The sequence below is a fragment of the Pituophis catenifer genome, unplaced genomic scaffold, assembly GCF_029215685.1.
Source record: "Pituophis catenifer annectens isolate HBS135680 unplaced genomic scaffold, rPitCat1.0.hap2 SCAF_6, whole genome shotgun sequence".
Classification (NCBI taxonomy): Eukaryota; Metazoa; Chordata; class Lepidosauria; order Squamata; family Colubridae; genus Pituophis; species Pituophis catenifer.
In genome coordinates, this window is record NW_027256886.1 from 45,727,883 (window position 1) to 45,748,006 (window position 20,124).

At 36.0% G+C, this 20,124-nt stretch overlaps 1 protein-coding gene across 2 annotated transcripts in view; it reads right to left on the minus strand.

The window, feature by feature from the left end:
- SH3PXD2A (SH3 and PX domains 2A) overlaps positions 1-20,124 on the minus strand; it is a 251,693-nt gene that overhangs the window by 143,257 nt on the left and 88,312 nt on the right. For both annotated transcript variants that reach the window (XM_070945171.1, XM_070945169.1), the window contains 2 exons: positions 11,486-11,562; positions 7,432-7,523 (listed from right to left, as the gene is read on the minus strand). In XM_070945171.1, the coding sequence (XP_070801272.1) occupies positions 7,432-7,523; positions 11,486-11,562 (169 nt within the window). The remainder of the gene's footprint in view (positions 1-7,431; positions 7,524-11,485; positions 11,563-20,124) is intronic.

Consider the following 20,124-nt stretch of genomic DNA (forward strand, 5'->3'; position numbering starts at 1 on the left):
CATCTGACACTATGTTTGAATACTTTTTTCTCTCTTGGACTAATATTTTTTGACATTTATTCCAACAGTATCTTTTGCATTCATTTATTCTTCCACCTTTATGACAAGGCTAATGCTGTAGAAACTTGCTGGTAAAGTAAAAAATAATGCTTGTATCTACATAACCTTATATATGCACAACACCTCATTTCTACTATTTCATAATATTAACAAATTTCAAATTGGAATTTATCCCCAATAAATCTTGTCTACTGGAACTGTTACCAATTCATTCTTCTCAGTTCCCCTGTTGCTGAAAAATGTTAATGGTACATTTGCACTCTGCATTGGATCTACCATGTCCTAAAGGACAAAAGGAAAGACTATTGGACTGACTTTGTCCATCTATCCCCTTCCCTTCCTCTTCTATAGAAGTAAAATTTGATACAGAATATGTTTTCTGAGCACTGTAAATAATTCTTGTTCCCTACCAGTAGATTTTTTTAAAAAAAAATCTAGTGTCATGTTGTCACAAAACAACAGGAAATTGTTTTGTTTCTTCTTTTTTGTATGTTACTTGATTCAGTAACCTATAACCTATACAGAACAATTCTCAATTTGCTATATTTGTCTTTCTTGCTAGGCCTTTTGGCAAGGAGATGCCAAATGAAAAATAAACAGGCTGAACAAATCTAGCAGTGTTTGCAGAATGAGCTAGTAGTTGTATATTTACAGGAAGAAATCCATAAATCACTAACTATCTTAGGTGAATTAGGAATTGGTGGTAGATAGGAAAAAACCCATGGGCAAAGAAGAATCTTCTTCTCAATAGCTTTCAGCATTTAGGAAGAAGGCATATGAGCGAGACAAAAATTAAGCTTTTTAGGCTTTATCTGTGCATAAATATATCCAATATGGTATGTTCTGCTGTATAACACTGCTAAGGAAGAAAAAGAATATTGAAGATAATATGGATGATCTTTAGAAGTCAAAGAAGACATAACTGTCTTTACTATTAATATAAATATTATTTCACATTTTCACCATTAATATTAGAAGACAACACTCTATACAGTTAGTCCTCGGTTATGGCCACATATGAGACCAGAGTTTACATTGTAAGATGTTGCAATCATAAGTCAAGTTGATCATGACTTCGTAACAGTTTTTACAGCAGTTGTTAAGTCAATCATGTGATTGTTAATAAACCTGAATTTCCCCAATGGGCTTTTTTGCTGGAAATCAGCAAAAAATGTCATAAACAGTGATCATGTGACCATGAGATGCTGCTACCTGTTGTAAATGCGAGTCAGTTGCCAAACTCCTAAATTACAATCACGTGATGGTGGGGGTGCTGTGATAGTCGTAAGTGTAAGTACAGGTCGTAAGTCACTTTTTTCCAAGTTGTTGTAACTTTGAACCATCATTAAATGAATGGTTATAAATCAAGGATTATCTATAGTAGTGTATAATACAGAGAGCAAATTGGTTAAGTGGTTAAGGCACCAGGCTAGATGAAAGTGAGCTGAGTGATCTTGGGCAGTCACTCTCTTTTAGCCCAACTCACTTCACAGGGCTGTTGTAGAGAAAATAGAGGAGGAAGATGTGTGGGATATGCCTTGAGCTTTTTGTAAAAATAATAAAGGCAGGATATAAATAAATAAAATATACTTCATGCACAGGGCTGTTGTAGAGAAAATAGAGGAGGAAGATGTGTGGGATATGCCTTGAGCTTTTTGTAAAAATAATAAAGGCAGGATATAAATAAATAAAATATACTTCATGCACTTTCTTTCAAATTGCGTTCACATTGTGCCTGCTATTATTTTTCTGGGTTACCTAGAAACAAAGCACATCTTGTTTTCTGACAAATTAAGAAGTAACTCTCTGGGAGAGTCTATCAAAGGAAACATAATGCTTTAGAGTAAAATGGGATAATTTCCTTTGAAACTTTCAACTGAAAGGCCCAGCTCTTGACTCAATATATTTGTAAAGTCTCACCTTTTCTTACCACCATCATCATTAGGTTTGCAATTTTGAAAATCACCAGGTATCTCATGTAAACTGAACCTTGAATGATGCAAAAGGTGTTAATTTTCATACATCAGGTTAAGGCCACAATTTTCAAACCTCTCCTTGCTGCTATTCAGAGATGGGCTGGAAGACAACTCTGTGCTGCTAAATTTGTTTTCCTATTTAAAGTATTAATAACCCTTTAATTTCTAAATGCAGGCACTGTTGGGGTTGCACTTCCATGTCATGTCATTGGGAGTTATTAGGTATTTAATTCCTATGCCCACAAATCCATATGGACATCATTAAACACATATAGTACAGCATTAAACCTCTGCCCCACAAAGACCTTTACAAAAATAGTAATTCCCAACCCCCATTCGAGGTCATGGGAAAGTGAAAAAGGCAAGGAAGAGAAGTTTATATTGCTTTAATTCCCAGAAGCAAGTCTAATACGCTTTCACTTTTCAACTTCAATACATTTTGAGTTATAACATGTAAAATTTGAAAATGCACCAAAGCCAAATCATATCACCTTTCCCATATTGCCAAAAATAGAAGAAAAGTGACTTGCATGTGAACTAACTAAATATTTAATGTATCAGAATGCAGGTTACTGGAATACACACCATTGGGAAAACTCAAATATGTTTTATGTTACAGCTCAATAATATATTTATTATACATAGTATTCTCTTTGTGTGTTGGGACATGACTTGATCAATGTTTGGGTGCTGAGGGCAAGCTACTAAGTGCAGAAGAGCCATAATAGTTGGTAGTCCTTGGTTAACAACAGTAATTGGGACCAGAATTTGTAACATGAAGTGATGCTTTCATAAAGTCGGATATCACATGATCATGCCACTTAGCAATAGCAGTTGTAGCAGTCCACAGTTACATCATTAAGTGAAGACTGTGTGTGTGTGTCACTAAGTGAGGATCTCACTTGATAGCAACTTCCAACTTTCTGCCACTTTCCCCATTGATTTTGCTTGTGGGGTTGGGAGGGAAGCTGGCAGGGAAGGTTGCAAATTATGATCATATAACTGTGGGATGCTGCAACAGTCAGAAAGCACATGGATCATAATCATATGCCTGTAGGGACACTGGACCAGCTGGGACTTTCAGGACTGGTTGTAACTACCACTTGTTCAATGGCATTGCAAGTTTGAACAGTTATTAAATGAGCAGTTGTTAAATGGGGACCACTGTACTGCCAGTGTTTACTTTGTGTGCGCAGAGAGAAAGAGAGAGAGAGAGAGAGAGAGAGAGAGAGAGAGAGAGAAAGAAAGAAAGAAAGAAAGAAAGAAAGAAAGAAAGAAAGAAAGAAAGAGAGATTCAAAAGTAAAGTCTGCAAGCATTTTTTGAAAAATAGTTGGGGGCAGGGCAGAAAAATATTTTCCCATAGAACATAGTTCATATATATCCAAATTTAGCTTAAATATCTCATGAGTGAGAAACACAGCATTTGTTCTAGCATGAGATCAGCATGCATTGGATATTCCTTCTGGTTTTATTTACTTTCCCATATAAGATGACTTGCAAGGGAGTACTATAAATTGAAGATAATCAAATGATTACTGTCCCTGAAATTAGAAGAAACATATTGAAATAGGCTAGAAGATAAGATTAGAGCAATACTCAAAAAAATATTTCTTTTTCCTAATCCAGAAACACCAAAGCATAAGCTTGAAGAAAAGTCTTTATACTTTGCAAGTATCCTAGCCTACTATCCAACAACTCCTTGATATTTCAATCTAGAAGAGCACTTCTACATTAAACTGTCCTCCTAAAGCAGGGGTGTCAAACATGATTTCATTGAGGCCACATCAGGGTTGTGTTTGACCTCGTGGGGGCGGGGCGGCGGGGCCAGCTCAAAGTCACGCATGTCGGTGCCTGTGGTGGCCTGAGCACTCTGTCAGTGAAAACAGGCTCCCGAGGCCAGTTTTGGCTGGGATGGCCTCCTGCAACTCTCTGCCAGTGAAAACAGAGCTTGGGAGGAATCCTGAAGAAGTTATTTGATAATGGAACAAGATCAAATAAATGCAAGAACTGTTTATAGCCTACCAACTATTTTGAACAGATGTAGTGTATTCTAAGTCAAATTTCTACAAGATATTAACTTCCAATTAACAGAAAAAATATTTTATAGAATTAACCCAGACACAGGCTCACACTACCTGAGCCAAAAGCTAATCAATCACTTTTTAGCTATGCACTAACATATATTTGATACGCACATCAAGTGAGAACTCACACACGACGAAAGGAGTCCCTTTTCCTAACCATTTTGTTAACACAATAGTGCTTTCTCTTGCAAAGATGGGTTTTAAGATCTTTTAAACTACCATACTTTCCAATATATTGTTCTTTCCTCCACGTTATATGAGTTCTTCTCTGTCCCAGTAATACAAAAATTATTTGTTTTGGATTCTAACTTTAAGCTTATAATTTTCTTTCAAAGATCAGAACACTAGTAAGTAGCTTCCACTGGAAGGTTGATGATTTTTCAGACTGTAATTAAAAGCAAATGCGATTGCCATATGTAATATCCTGTGGTTTGCCACATTGCTTTGAAGCTGACCTTACAGGAAGATTGCTGAAGCCTTTCAGGGTGTGATACATATCGTAGCTGGCCTTCATTAGTGTAGGGTTAGAACTTCAATGTCATTATATAATTACAACTGAAAATAAATCAGAAGGGCTTGAACCTTGGCACTCTAATTTCAGAGTAGTATCCATGGGACAAATGTAGCTTAGTTAGAAATGCAACCTTAAAAAATATTATCTATTTTGGAATAGACCACATGAGTTCATCACAGATTCCAAATGAGCTATTATTGAGCACTTCTTAAGATTTCAAAATATTCTACATGAAACAATAGCTACCATTCCCATGCTCACCCTATTCTTTAGTAACTTGAACACATCACTGATCCATCTGCCTCTTGACCTTCCTTCCCCTTTTTAACTTCTATTGGGGTTGACTGCTTCCCTCACTGTCATGGCCATTCTTTCAATCATCAGCCGTCTAAGAACAGTTCCTTCTCTTATATGATCACACTTTTAATGCAATTCCTCTGATAGCTGAACCTTTGTTCTTAAAGGAAGGTCTTGGGTTATCTCTGAAATTTCAATTAAATTAGAAGCCTTGATAATTCAATAAGCTGCCTGTCGTTTTGAGTCAAAACATGAGGTTATTTGATCTGCTGTTTGTATTTCTGAAGACAGAGGGCATCAAAGCCATCAGTGCAGACAGCTTAAAGACAGATGGCATAGCAGTGATTTTATCAAGCATTTTTCAAGACATTCAGTGCAGACCAAAAGGTAGTTATCTACCATTTGTTTATGGAGTTGAGCTTATACAGTGCTTTTTGAAAGAGCCTTGACCAATCAATAGACCTTAAGATGTGGTGAAATCACAGACCCCAAACTATCAAGCCAGCATAGCCAATAGCCATACTGTCTGGCTATTTCTGACTATTTACATAGAACCAAACTATTACTTGAAACAGAGTAAAAGCGGGGATACACAAATCCTGTCCTCCATTACAGATGGAAGCTGGCAAGTGAGATTGGGCCAGTCTGAGTTGAAAGCAAGTTGAAAACATCCATGAGCCAATCATGTTACATCAGCAAAATAGATTATAATCATAACCTTCAGAGAAGAAGTCTTCCTCTTGGAAAGATCTGATAGAAACCTTGGTTAATTAATTGTATGAGTTTAAATAATCCATCTATTAACCCAACAGTTGTGCTTACAAATGATTAATACAAACTTTTATTCAAATTACCACATAATAATTTCAGGTTAATTGCCAGTTGTTTAGCAGCCTTTCAAAGTTATGACGGACTTTCCCAGAGCTACTGATGACACATTTTGAAGTTCCAATAGCTACACCTCCTCCCCCATGGTCACATGATTGTATTTTGGCAAATATTAGAAATAATGTGGCAGCAACCAGAGCTTGAGTCAACTGCAATTTGAACAAAAATGGTATCATAAAGATTACTGTATTTCTCTACATTTATTCATTAATTTACTATCTCTGCATAGTGAATTAAAATAGAAAATATGCATTTTCCATTTTAAAGAGGATATAATGCTCAAGAATTAAGAACATTGTATCTGACTTGTCTCAATATTATTCTTAGGCCATGACATTTTGACTGTTTCTTTGAGTGTTGCGACAAGGATGCTAGGCTATCTTGTCCCATAAAGTGGAACATATATTTTTATGCCCCAACTGGTCAAAGATAGCACTCTATTTATAACCACAATTGAACCCAATTTCCATTACTAAGCAAGGCAGTTGTTAAATGAATTGTACCCCCATTTTACAATCTCTTTTCCACAGTTGTTAAGCGAATCACTGCAGTTGCCAAGTGAATCATGCAGTTGTTAAGAAAATCTGAGTTCCCCATTAACTTTGTCAGAAGCCAGCTCAGAAGATTACAAATGGTGATCATATGACCCCAGGGCAGTGCAACTGTCATAAATACATGGCAGTTGCCAAATGACCAAATTTTGATCATGTGACTTTGGGGATGGTGCAATGGTTATTAAATCAGTCACAAGTTATTTTTTTCAATGGTGTTGTAACTTCAAATGGCCATTAAACAAATGGTTGTAAATTGAGAACTCCCTGTATTGCAAATCTCTTTTTAGTTGTACGCCATCCTATAAATAAATACAATCTTTTCACTACTTTACATGCTTATTAGGCAAGTACCAAATCAAAGATCCCCCAGAAATAGTCAGGACTACATTGAGGTGTTACAAACAGGGATGTTTAAGAAATTTCCATGCATTATTTATTTTCTGCAAACTACGGTAGATAATATACAGTATGTCATTTTTTTTGTAAAATCTTTCAGAATTCCCAACAAGAGCAATTTGTAAATTGCTGAAAGCCTGAAGTGTGTATACATCTAACTACTGTATGCAATATAGGGATCAGAAGTTCTGCTCTGTCTCTAGCAGGATCTGTATTCTCCTTGTGACTCTTTTTGCTTTCTGTTTCCAAAATAATAGTTTTTGTAAATTACTTGTGACATGGATCATAATCAAAGGCTTGCATACCATCTTTGAGCACTAATCCATCCAGGAAAATTGATGGCAATTAAAAGTTTATTGTTAACTGGCAGGATTTCCCTCAGGATATAACAAATAATGATTCTGCAAGTCACTAAAGCGAAAAAAGTTACTTTGGCCTGTAATGAATCAGAGGGCACATTTCTTTGAGTTTTCTTCTTGCACAACGAGCACACGTATATTCCTCATTTGTATTTGTCAAATTACAAGCCCATGTCCCTGTGATGTGAAGGGATAAAATAAAATTAGGTACTCTTCCATTCTTTGAATGTGATAAAATGTATTGACCTTTAGCTTCCTTCCTTCCTTACACAGAACAGCAACAGAAATCAATAAAAGCTTACTCTTTAGGAGGGTTTAGGTCCTCTGGTCGGCTCTCAAAAAAACGGAATACTTCATCACACTGTGAGATGTGAGGTGGAAGCCTTACCAGCGCCTGTTGAAAAGAGAGAGAAATTGAACATACAAGCAGCCTAAGAATAAAAAGATGAGCAACACTGGGGGTACCTTAACTGACACCTGTGGGTAAACCGAACTGCCCAAAAGCTTTAATAAACAAATGTTTTAATTATTTAATAATTAGTATTGATTTGATTTTTAAAATTATCTATATTAATTTTACAATGGTTTTTTTTACATTTTGCATATTTTAACATTGTTGAGCTGCTTTATTTAAACAAACAGAAATACCAAAAAGTAAATTTAAAATGTCAGCTTATTAACATGGTTACCAAGGAAATTTAGTACTGTCTCCATTTTTAACAGCTGCTTATAATAAACATTATGATACCTTCAGTGGCATCATTTAATGGTGGGTACTTCAGTTCTATCATCCTAAGCAGCAGAAACATTGGCAGGAGATTTTGGGAATTACAGGTTTGCTCCATTTGTGGTGCTTTTAAAAAGGCTGATCAATGACATATCAACGACATATCAACATCACAATTGAATTGCTCAAACAAGCAAAAGATATTTTTTATATTTAAACAAGCAATGAAAACAGTAAATAAATAAATAAATAAATAATTTTATTTCTATACCGCCCTTCTCCCGAAGGACTCAGGGCGGTGTACAGCCAATTTAAAAACACAACACACAACAATAATTAAAAATTAAAATAATTACATAGATTTGGCCGATTTAAAACCCCAAACATTTAAAATACCCCAATTAAAATTATTAAGTTGATAGCCCTGCCTGGCGGAATAACAGGGTCTTCAGTGCGCAACGAAACACTCGGAGGTCGGAGATCTTGCGTATTTCCGGGGGCAGTTCATTCCACAGGGCTGGGGCTCCCACAGAAAAGGCCCTCCCCCTGGGCATCGCCAGCCGACATAACCTGGCTGATGGCACCCTGAGGAGACCCTCTCTGTGGGAGCGGACTGGTCGGTGGGAGGCTATTGGTGGCAGAAGACGGTCTCGAAGGTACCCGGGTCCTATCTCATTTAATAGTAATCTCATTTGTTTTGTAATTCAAATACTGTCTACTAGAAATATAAGAAATTAAAGTGTGTGTGTGTGCGCGCGCACGCGCACATGTGCGCGCACATGTGCGCTTGTGAGTCAGTGTTGATTCCTGGCTGCTACTTGGACAAATCCCTATAGTTGTTTTAGCAATATTTCCAAAGTGGTTTGCCATTGAGAGAAAGGGCTGAGAAACTGTGATTGGCCCAAAGTCACCAAGCTGGCTTTATGCCTATAATGAGACTAGAACTTTATTTGTATTTCATTCATTCTTGAAAGGTACAGAGAAGTTACTCACAACATATTTTGACTACTTCAGCACAACAAACAGTAGCTTGACAAATGGGAAATGTTATACGAAGCCAAGTATATAAGGTTGAAGAAATACATACAGTCATAGCCTATTCCTAATTTTTCATGAGAGAATCTGAAATGGGTCATCAAAATAAAACCTCTACTTCAACCATTAAGTAGAGCTAATTCAAGAAGAAAAAATATTCATACCATAATATTTCCTAGACCCTTCTTTGATGGTACCCAACAAATTTCCTCTACAAATGAAACATCTTATATTCTTATATTAATTGGTAATCTAATATGCTATCCCAAACTATTAATAGACTTTGCTACAAAGAAAAGTGTTGGTGTAAATTACATCCAAAATCTAAATTGCTTTTTATTCCATGCACAGCAGAAGAAAAAATAAATACACAATATTCATGTTTCAATGAAAAGGTCAATGAAATGCCAAAGAGTGTCTGAAAGAAAAGAACACCCTTTGCCATTTTATAAAAGTTTAGATGATCCCTCTAGGACTTAAATAGACAGAGGGGAATATGGAGGACTCTAAATCTCAAGGAGTAAACATTTTCATTGGTCTACAGTAATACAATTAAACAGACTAATGAAAATATAAAAACAGGCTGCAGATTGTGGCTCAAAGATTGCAGATTGCTACAGTTGAGTTAGGTACTACATATTCTAAGTAAAGCTATAGAGGAATATGTTATGTTGTAGAGGCTACAAGTCCTGTTATGTAAATTTCAACTTAGAAGGCAGAAAGAAATTGAAGATTACCCCAACTTGATTCTGTTTTGACTGAAAAGTTGACAAAGGGAAATTCTGTTTGTTTTAAAAGTTTCTGCTTTCTTACAGGATTTTTTTTTCTTTTACTTTCCAATCTAGCCCAAAACCCTGTAACTCCGAACCATTCCCCCTTTCCAGTACCCCCAGGTACCAATATGCTCATTAGTTTCTAAGATCAGCCAAGGTTGATTAACTACTGCCAACTGCCAATAATTCTTTTTAATCTGCTCTAGAAAGAAAAAAGTAGAAAGGAATCTTGTGGAAAAGAAGTCAATTAAATATTCGAAAGATAAATGATGTGTTGTTAAAGACAGTATCCATTGGTAGCCTGATATAGTTGTGGGAGTTGCTCTAAGTTTGTATGGAAGTCAGTTGCATTCATAATTCATAGTCCATTCATTCCAAAAGACAAATTTAACTAATATATTTTCCCAATATACATGATATATAAAAGGATCTATAAAAAAATGAAAACATACTGATTTGAATGATAGGTTATGCTGTGCTGTTAAATGCAGGATGTTAAAGTTTCATTAGTATGTTTTGGTTAGACTGAAATCTAACTGGACAAAAATTCTGGATGATTTAGAAACTGCTGTGATCCTTATTAGTCAGCCCAGTGCATAATTATTCCAAATATGCAATTGAGGTGAATGAATAAAGAGATTGTAAAAGGGTTAAAAAACACCAAGCCTTTACCGTTGTTCCTTATGTCACAACTTAAAGTAGTAAATTACAATTTCCAATAAAAAGCCAAATGCTTATTAAACTAGTACTCCCAGATAAGTTTCCTCTTTGAACTTTAACATGTATAGCTGTATTGCCAAGTGTACCTAAAAATATTTATCAAAATCTGGATTCCTTCATATTCATGCTATTTATTCAACTTGCCACATAAGGAGTATCACCAACTTCAATCTGAGAAAATTTGCACCCTCAGATGAGTAATTAGAGGTTAAGAATAGCTTCTGGACAAGGCACAAAATGCACTTAAAAAGTAATACATCACGAATCCAAAAAGTTTTCTCTTATGATAAAATTCTGTGTTATATATGGTCACTTTCACAAACACTTTCAGATTTAACAGATACATTCAGAAATTCAAACTACTTCATAATTATTTTGCATACTTCATTTTTCAGAAGTTTTGTTGAGAGTTCATTCTAGGATGCTATTTGGTTTAAATGATGACATGATAATGATTTTGAAAAAGAGGCTCCACAAATAAACCAGCAATATAAAACAGATCTACTCCCATTATCTGATTCCAAATATATAAAATAAATTCTTTAATTACTTAGGGAAGATAGTTGCGAAATAAAAAATTCTTCAAGCAACATGAATAGGAGACCTAGTATAAGCCTCTGAGACCTTTGTTGGAAGCATAGATGGTTGACTGAGTTCTGTGAGGTTCTCTAGCTTTGATGACACTGGAAAGTTTAAGGATCCCAGAGAAGTCTCTCTCATAAACCTATATGTGATATTTTAACCAAAATAGTGTTTGATCTGAATTTATTATTTGTTTCATTGGTCTCCAATTTTTAAATTAACTCTCAAAATCTTTATGTCACCACAGTATAGGACATCATGACTGCTATGGCACAGAATGTTCCCAAGGTCTTGGGAAGGCACTTATGATTTTATTTTTTCGACAAATCATTTGAAGGATGCTGGTGGAAGGGATGCCTTAGGTAGATGAGATATTGTTTCATTTTCTGTTACTTTATTTGGTTTTGTTTTGACTATATGCCACCCTGAGATTTAGAGAATAAGCAATATATTAAAATGTATATAAATAAATAAATGCTATGCATTTTTCACTGTGTTTTAAGAGGAAGTGTCACTTACCCTGCAGTATTCATCAATTGGCTTTAATCTCTTCACAGCTACATCTCGAATGTGACTTCTTCGGAATAGGATTTTCCCTGGTGACAAAGAAGACACAAAGATTAAATATGTATCTTGCCAAAATTGTTTATATCATGGTCATTCTGATTCATATACAGATGGAAATAGTTGATGCATCTAAGTAGCCATAAATGGGTTTTGCTAAATTTACTTATTCTGAAATTTTAGAGAAGGAAAAGTGCACAATTATTCATATTTATATCACAACTATTTCTGTAATTGTTTTAATAAACATGATGTTCAAACATAACTTTCATTTACTTATGTATTATTACACACATTTTGAATTAAGAATTGTAATATAATATTTTGTTTAAGAGTACACAGAAACAAACATTCTCACTGATTCATTCACCAGTTCATTATTTCCTTCCACTCCACTCCATTTCCTATCTTCTAACAAAAGCTATATGTTTCTTTTCAAAGAAATATCATTCACACATACATACATACATACTCCAGAAATGAACAGCAATCTATAAAAGCGTGTTTAAAAAACAGACAAACACATTTCTTTGACATCCTTTAAAGAAGGTAACCAAGTTACCTTTAGCTTGCCATGTTTTTCAAATCAACACAAATCCATCCCAAATGGATGGAATTTTTTTTTAAATTCATTGACAATATTAGCCTAATGGAGTTAGATCTATTTTTGTGTATTGACAGAGGCATATTTCATTCAATAATACTCCAAATTCAGCCATATTCTGAATTCATCCATCTGCTGAAGAAGATGAAGATACAATATTAAAGAAGCACATTTTCATATTAAAATTAGTATGCACAGACACAAAAGGTAATCCGATGTATATATACTCAAATGTTTATCTAAGATGGAAAAAGCATGGGAAGTAAAAACCTGCTAAATTATTAATGGAGACTAACAAATGTGTAACTACAATGTATTTAAAAGGCATTGCTGATTGAGAAGATAGTTAGAGCTTATTACTATGGACATAATCCAATGGTGTTGTTTTTATTGTCCTCCACTTGATAGTTATGATTTGTTATCCCATTTGTATTAAACTGTTGCTCAGAGTTCTGAATTCTGTACAAGAAATTGTCAATCTCATAACCACCATCACTATTTTAAAAAGTCTTCATTTGGCTGCTGCAGTTTGTAGTTAATTCAGTCTTTCTCTTTAGAGGAGTAAAGTAGAAATATTAAAGCACACCCTGAGGATGTAGAAAAGTAGGTTAATAAGATCTTATGTAGGGTTTACCCCAGTCAGACAAAAAGAGAGGAATAAGAAACAAGGGATGAAGGACTAAAGTATGAGGGCTAGCAGTAACAGTAGGAAAGATAAACAATTAGGTTCTGGACTTAATATTTTCAATTTACATCACGCATGCATATAACAATTCTGCAAACCCTATTAAGCTTTAAATATAATGTATACAACTGATATGATTCATTCAAAGAAGATTTTCATAATAGTTCATGTGCACAGATGATTGGATTTGCATTCAATTCTTTCAAGAATAGCAAGACCAAAGCTACTGTTTAAAGATTTCTAGAAAACCAGGAAAATAATATATTTATACACATTGCCAAAAATAATTACAATGAAGTATATTGGTCTAGCTCCAGGAAAGGAAAAGAGTTCAGCTGTCAGATCTCAAATTGGCTTTCCTTTAAGCCTTCATTAGAGCCATATGATCTACTTCAGCAATAAAAGGAGGGATTTTGTTCCTAACTTTAGAATTGCAAGTACAAAATGATGAATAGATGGAACTATAAAAGGCTTTCCTCTTTTAAAGAAAAATCTTTTCCCCTTATCTGTAGCTATTCTTATTATGCTCTGAAGAAATATAAACATAGAATTGGTACTGCAGGACAAGCTTCTCACCAGGAAATCTTTTGCAAGAATCTAAAAGACAATGAAGAGACTCTTACGTCTCTGTTGCATACAATAAAATTTGCAAAGCATCAATAATAGCAGATTGCTTGAAGCAAGCTGGCCATAAGCAAGAGAAAGGTAGTAGACACAAGAAAGTGTTCTTGTGACGAAATAGAAAGTTCATCCCTCTCAATAATCAAGAAACTGCAATAATATATAAAATTTGGGCCCATAATGATTTCCTAAGGTTCTTTGAAGCACTCATCACTTTATTGTAAGATCACTCTGATCTCTCCCTGAAGCCAAATAAAGCAGAAACTCGACAGATAAAAAGACAAGACATAATGCTAATAAATAGTGGCAGAATCATATCTTTAAGTCAAGAAATTCCTGCTGTCACATTTTTGGCAAGTGCTTATCTGACAGTCAGTTGGAAATGCTGAAATCATACACTGACTGACTGATGAAGCAGATTATTGAGCAGTTACAGACTAAAATACCAGACAGCAATCAAATGTCATCCACAATTTAAAACAAGAATATACTAGAAGAAATAGATTTTAAACTAACACAATTACAATTATATTCTGTATTCTACTCAGCTGCAAACTGGCACCTAATTTAAAACTCATCAGGGCATCCAAGAATATTCCTACTCAGTGATAATGTGATTCTTACAACATGTCATCCATAAAAAACATTGCAAGATCTTTAATGTGAGCAATCACTCCAAAAGGCTTACATATCTGCTCAAGCTTCTTCATTTCAGTCTTGATGCATCTTAGAGTGACCATTCAAAGTTATAACAGCACTGAAAAAAGTGACTTATGAGTATGACCATTTTTCACCTTATGACTCTTGCAGCAACCCATGGTTATGGGATTTACATTTGGATGTTTGATAACTGACTCACATTTGTAACAGTTGCAGTGTTCTGGAGTCATGTGATTACATTATCCCCTCTTGTGACTTCTAACAGGCAAAGTCAATGGGGAAACCAGATTCACTTAACAAACGTGTTACTAATTTAAGAACTGGAGTGATTCACTTAACAAATGTGGTGAGAAAAGTCATAAAATGGGTCAAAACTCACTTAACAAATTTCTCACTTAGCAACATAAATTTTGGGCTCAATTGTGTTCGTAAGTTGAGGACTACCTGTAGTTGGAAAAGGTGTTACAGATTCCTTTTGATTTTTTGCCACCATAGATGAACACAACTTACTGGGTCTTCAAGAATAACTAATGGCTCTTTTGATATAAGGCAAAATAAGTATAACTTGGATGTCAGGTTTTCCTTCATTGACACTTTAGTTATAACTGCAAATGTTCATATCAGAAGAAACACGATCATGCCACACTGAACAATCACATTTTCCGACCAAAGCAAAAGCATTTAGATATTTAGGGGATTGCTTTTCTACCTAATACTTCATTGTGTCTTATATTGAAATCTGTCCCTACCAAAATGTATTCCTCTTCATCTTTGCTCTGCAGTTTTGTGATTTAAAAAAAAAACTTTACAAGGTTTAAGTAAAATGAATACTGATAAACCTCGGAGGAAAGATATAAATTGACAAATGTGGTTTTGGATCTTGAGTAATTGCACATGAATCTACAATTGTGAAAGAAGCCAAACTGGTTAGGCTGCTACAAAAACACTGGCCCAAACAAGCTGAGCCTTCTTTCTAAGCACAGCAAAAAGAAGCAACAATTTCTGAAATACTACTTGCCTTTGTTCCCAGCTGCTGCTGTGCTCTGCAGAGCTGGCTATCATTTATAGCATTCTGACATCAGGAATCTTACTTACCTCTCAAAGGGTGGTAGACTTATGGTCTCCAGTTCCCACCTGATGCTGGATAGATGCCATCATCTTTACAAGCACATGGCCTAAAGACACTGAAAGATCCATTGAGCTCCCACCCCATACTTGCACCTGAATGTCATGTGGACTATACAGACTGGATGTACTTTCTGAAATCTTCATCTCCTAAATAGGCAGAGACTTGTCCTAAGAAGCAGGATTTGATCCCATGTAATACGAGACAAATAAGGGAATGGTGCAGACAGGAAATGGTGGAGCCCACAGAATCCCTGTGTCTTTTATTTTACTTCTCAGGAGAACTTTATAGCTGGAACTTTTACTGATGTCCAGTATCTTGTTTCCCATATTTTATGTCAATCTGCTCAATTCACATAAAGAAGATGAACAAATGTCATTGTATGAGCACCATTCTCAAACTAATATCCCTGTCCTTTTTTAACTTTAGGATAATTAATCCTATTTGCTTCATGCTACTTTACCTTGTACTGCTATTTTTACTCTACAAACAATACATTTTGCACATCATCCAAAGGTTTTATGAGTTTGGTATTGAGTACTAGATGTACTCAAATGCTTCTGTTAATTCCTAAGCAAGGTATAACTCGCATAGAAAAGATCAGGTTCAATCCCTGATAGAGTTCAGGGTAGCAAAATAGTAAAAATCCTTCAAGAAAATTCCTGGAAAGCCACAACTAGTTACACTAAAAGTGGAAATTACTGGGCAAGAGTCTAGTTTTACTCTATGCCAACATAATTTATATTGAGTAAAATCATCTAACAAGACTTCAAAGAAGTCAAACAAGACATCAAATAAAAAACAGCAGATTCTAAGACTTGATCCCAACAAAAAGCACTAATCTTTATCAAAATCAAAATCTCTGCTATTATACTACTGACTCCCATAATATGTTTTAAGGTCGAGGCAGGCAGACATATTTAAGTAATGTTGGCTAATTTTGAAAAATTAAGCAGAGTCAGAAGTAATTTGTATTTTAGGACTCAATACTGTTTTAGGCAAGAAAAACATGAACCAAGACAATCAACAGACCCAACTTGCTCCACCAAATTAATAGGTAACAATGGAAGTGCCAAATATTATTCTTGTTTGTAACAAGGATATTGTGGAAGTGAGTCACCTTACTATTACTGTCTTTTCATCCCTAAACAAATGAATACTATATATGTATAGTTGGCATGTACTGTTGGCACGTCTGTGTCATTGTATTTTCAGGGCTATATCTATCTCTAAATACATCATTTCTGAACTTTTTTCAGAATAAAGCCCAGTGAAGGATTGTAAAGAACTCCTGCACTATCACTTTTATATGATACAGATATTTTAGTAACCACAACCCGAGTTTTGGATCAGTGAAACCTGTCTTACTTATTAGCTTACAAACTTCATATCTTGAGAACTAAAATAATATGTAGAATTCCATTTACATTACAGATATGAAATTGTTTTCACACTGAAAAATTAATAGAAAATTTTTCTATTTAAAAAAAGAAGGCATTCATGTACAACGAGACTTTATTTTCCATGCAGAATAATAGCTATGATTCCACAAGATTGCTACCCAAAAATACAACAAGCTCAACACCTCGGTCAAAACAAGGTCATATTTTATCAGTCATGCAGAACAAAAGAAGAAGAAGAAGAAAAGCTGTTAATAAAATTATCTTCTTGCTGCTATTTCAGGAGGCACAGATGGGCTGTAATGGGATATCTTCTACTATAATATACATGTACATGTGTCACAGATAATTTTCAAAAAGGAATAGTGATCACATCCTGCCCATTTAGACAAAATCCCCATATAGCTTTACTGAGAAACAGTTTTGTACATTTGGCAAGCATTCACGTTATCGCCTTCAGTTCCATGTAAGAACACCATTAACATTCTTATATGAAGCAGTAATTACAGTACTTTTTTCTTCCATCTTGCTATTTTGTTTTATTATTTAGGCTACAATCACATACAAATACTTAATACTTAATACTTGATACAAATACTTAAGAATTAAGATCCAAAGAACTGACTGAGATTTATTCCATGTAAACTAACATCAGAACAATCTGTTGGGTGCTTCCAGTTCTTTGCTATCCAAACAATAAATGTTGCAAATTTAGCGGCAAAATTTTAAAAAAAAATTGAAATTATTTACTGATTAATTGTAATGCAGTAATGACACATGGGTGGGCGTGATGATTCAGCAGTTAAAGAGGCTGAGCTTGTCAGCTGGAAGACTGACCCGAATAGTGTACTATGGGATGAGCTCCTATTACTTGCCCCAGCTCCCACCCACCTAGCAGTTTGAAAGCATGCAAATGCAAGTAGATAGCTAGGTACAACTTCATTGGAAAAGTAACAGCATTCATGTGGCTTGGCATATAGTCATGCTGGACATATAACACAGAAGAGTCTTTCGACAACTTGGCTCCTTGGCTCTGTAAAAACAGAGATGATTACCATCCCCTATAGTCAGATATGATTGAACAGGGGATATCTTTACCTTTATTTTTAATGACACTTATGCAAGAATCAACAACCGGGGGGGGGCACAAGATTTGGGAGGTAATACAGTTCTGGAGCATAAATGAGGCTGTATCATTAGAGCTATTTATTTTCCAGGCAAGCATTTGGTTCTTTTTCAAATTAATGGTCCTGCCAAATTTGTTTTTCAAATTACATTTCTATCCCAGATTCAGATTTCTTTTATCTGACTGTTCATTGTCTTGGTTACAACACTTACTTCTGTTCCTCAAGGTTATTTGTTTTACCCACTACATGTGCCTCCTCTATCTGGGAATATAATATTTGAATTAACAAGGTAATTGGAGAAAACACAGGTAGTCCTTACTTAGGAGTACAATGAGGACCGTAACTTCCATCACTGAGTGGGGTGCTTATTAAGTGAGTTGCACCCAATTTTTATGACTTTTGCTGTGGTCATGAAGTGAATCACTATGGTGAATCACAAGATTAAGCAAATCTGACTTCTCCACTGCTTTTGTTTGTCGGAAGCCATCTAGGAATATTTCAAATGATGATCACATGACCCTGGGACATTGTAACTGTCATAAATGCATCCCTATCCACCCAGCACCCAGATTTTGATTATTTTTATTTTATTTATTTATTTATTGAATTTATATTGCCGCCTATTTGCCCATGGTGACTCAAGACGGCTTACAGAATATAAAACCACATTTAAAACAATAAAAATGAACAAAAAGAATCAAATAAATTAATATAGTACAATATAACAAAATGGCAATTCTCCCTGAGCCAATGAACCCCAAACCCAGAACCAATCGGTCTTGCAAGGGTTTAGTTTCAAACCATTGCTCCCCATCCGGCCCCTAACAGCCTCTAGGCACTGCGAGCGGGAGGACATGGCATCACTTAATTCACCATGGGCCAAGACATACATCTGAGTATCACCAGAATATTGGTGATACCACAGTCCATGGTGATGGATGATCTTACCCAGCGGCTTCATATAAATGTTGAACAGGAGCGGAGAGAGTACCGAGACCTGCGGAACCCATAAAGTAGTGGGCGAGGGCTGGATCTCTCCCCTCTGATCAACACTGACTGAGAGCTGTCGCAGAGGAAGGAAGTGAACCAGGATAGCACAAGGCCTCCCACTCCCATCCCCCGAAGCCTCCCCAGGAGAATACCATGGTCGATGGTATCGAAAGCCACAGAGAGGTCAAGAAGAGCAAAGATGGATGCACTTCCCCCATCCTGCTCCCGCCAGAGATCATCCAAAAGTGTGATTCTCAGGACATTAGAATGATTGTAAGTGAGAAGATCAGTTGCAAATCACTTTTTTCAGTGCCTTTTTAACTTCAAATAGTCACTAAATAAATGGTCGCAAGTCAAAGACTACCATCACTGTTCCACATCTGAAATTTAGTGGCATGACCCACATGAATGGAATATAACAATGGGAGGATACAACATATTTGGACAACAGTTCATCAGAAAAGGAGGGGTTATCGTGTTAGACATAAAGAAATCATAGGCTTGCAGAGACATTCACCAACTGGAACATGGAAATCCTTTTGAGAGTTTCTGAATAAGAATAAAAGGATACACAAACAAAAATGATATCATCACTAGAGCTTATTATAGATTGCCTGGCAGATGATGAAACCTTTCTGTGGCAGATGACCAAACCTTTAAAGAGGCACATGAGTGACAAAGGGAGATTTCAATTACCCCAACATCTGCTAGGTCTCAAACTTGCCAAGAGTCAAAAGCCCAACAAATTCCTGTTCTCTCTTGCTGACAATTTCATTTGTCAGGGGATGGAAAAAGGAGCAAGATGATCTGCTGTTTTGGACATAATCTAACCAACAGAAAGGAACCGTTTGAAGAAGTGAAGGTGACTGGAACCTCAGGAGAAATTGACCATATTATGTTAAGAGTTTATTACAATAAGGGCAAGATACGGGAGGTGACGCGAGGCTGGCTCCAGGGGATTATAAATGCTTCGTTGGGTGAGGGTGTCTTCCCCGCCGCCCTGAAAGAGGCGGTGGTAAGGCCTCTCCTCAAGAAGCCTTCCCTGGACCCGGCAGTATTGGCTAACTATCGTCCAGTCTCCAACCTTTGCTTCGTTGCGAAGGTTGTTGAGAGTGTGGTTGCGCGACAGCTACCCCAGTACCTGGATGAAGCGTCGTATCTAGATCCGTTCCAGTCGGGCTTCAGACCTGGGTACAGCACGGAAACGGCATTTGGTCGTTGTTGGTTGATGATCTCTGGAGGGCTCGGGACAGGGGTTGTTCCTCTGTCCTGGTCCTGTTAGACCTCTCAGCGGCTTTTGATACCATCGACCATGGTATCATGCTGCACCGGCTGGAAGGGTTGGGGGTGGGAGGCACCGTTTTACGGTGGTTCTCCTCCT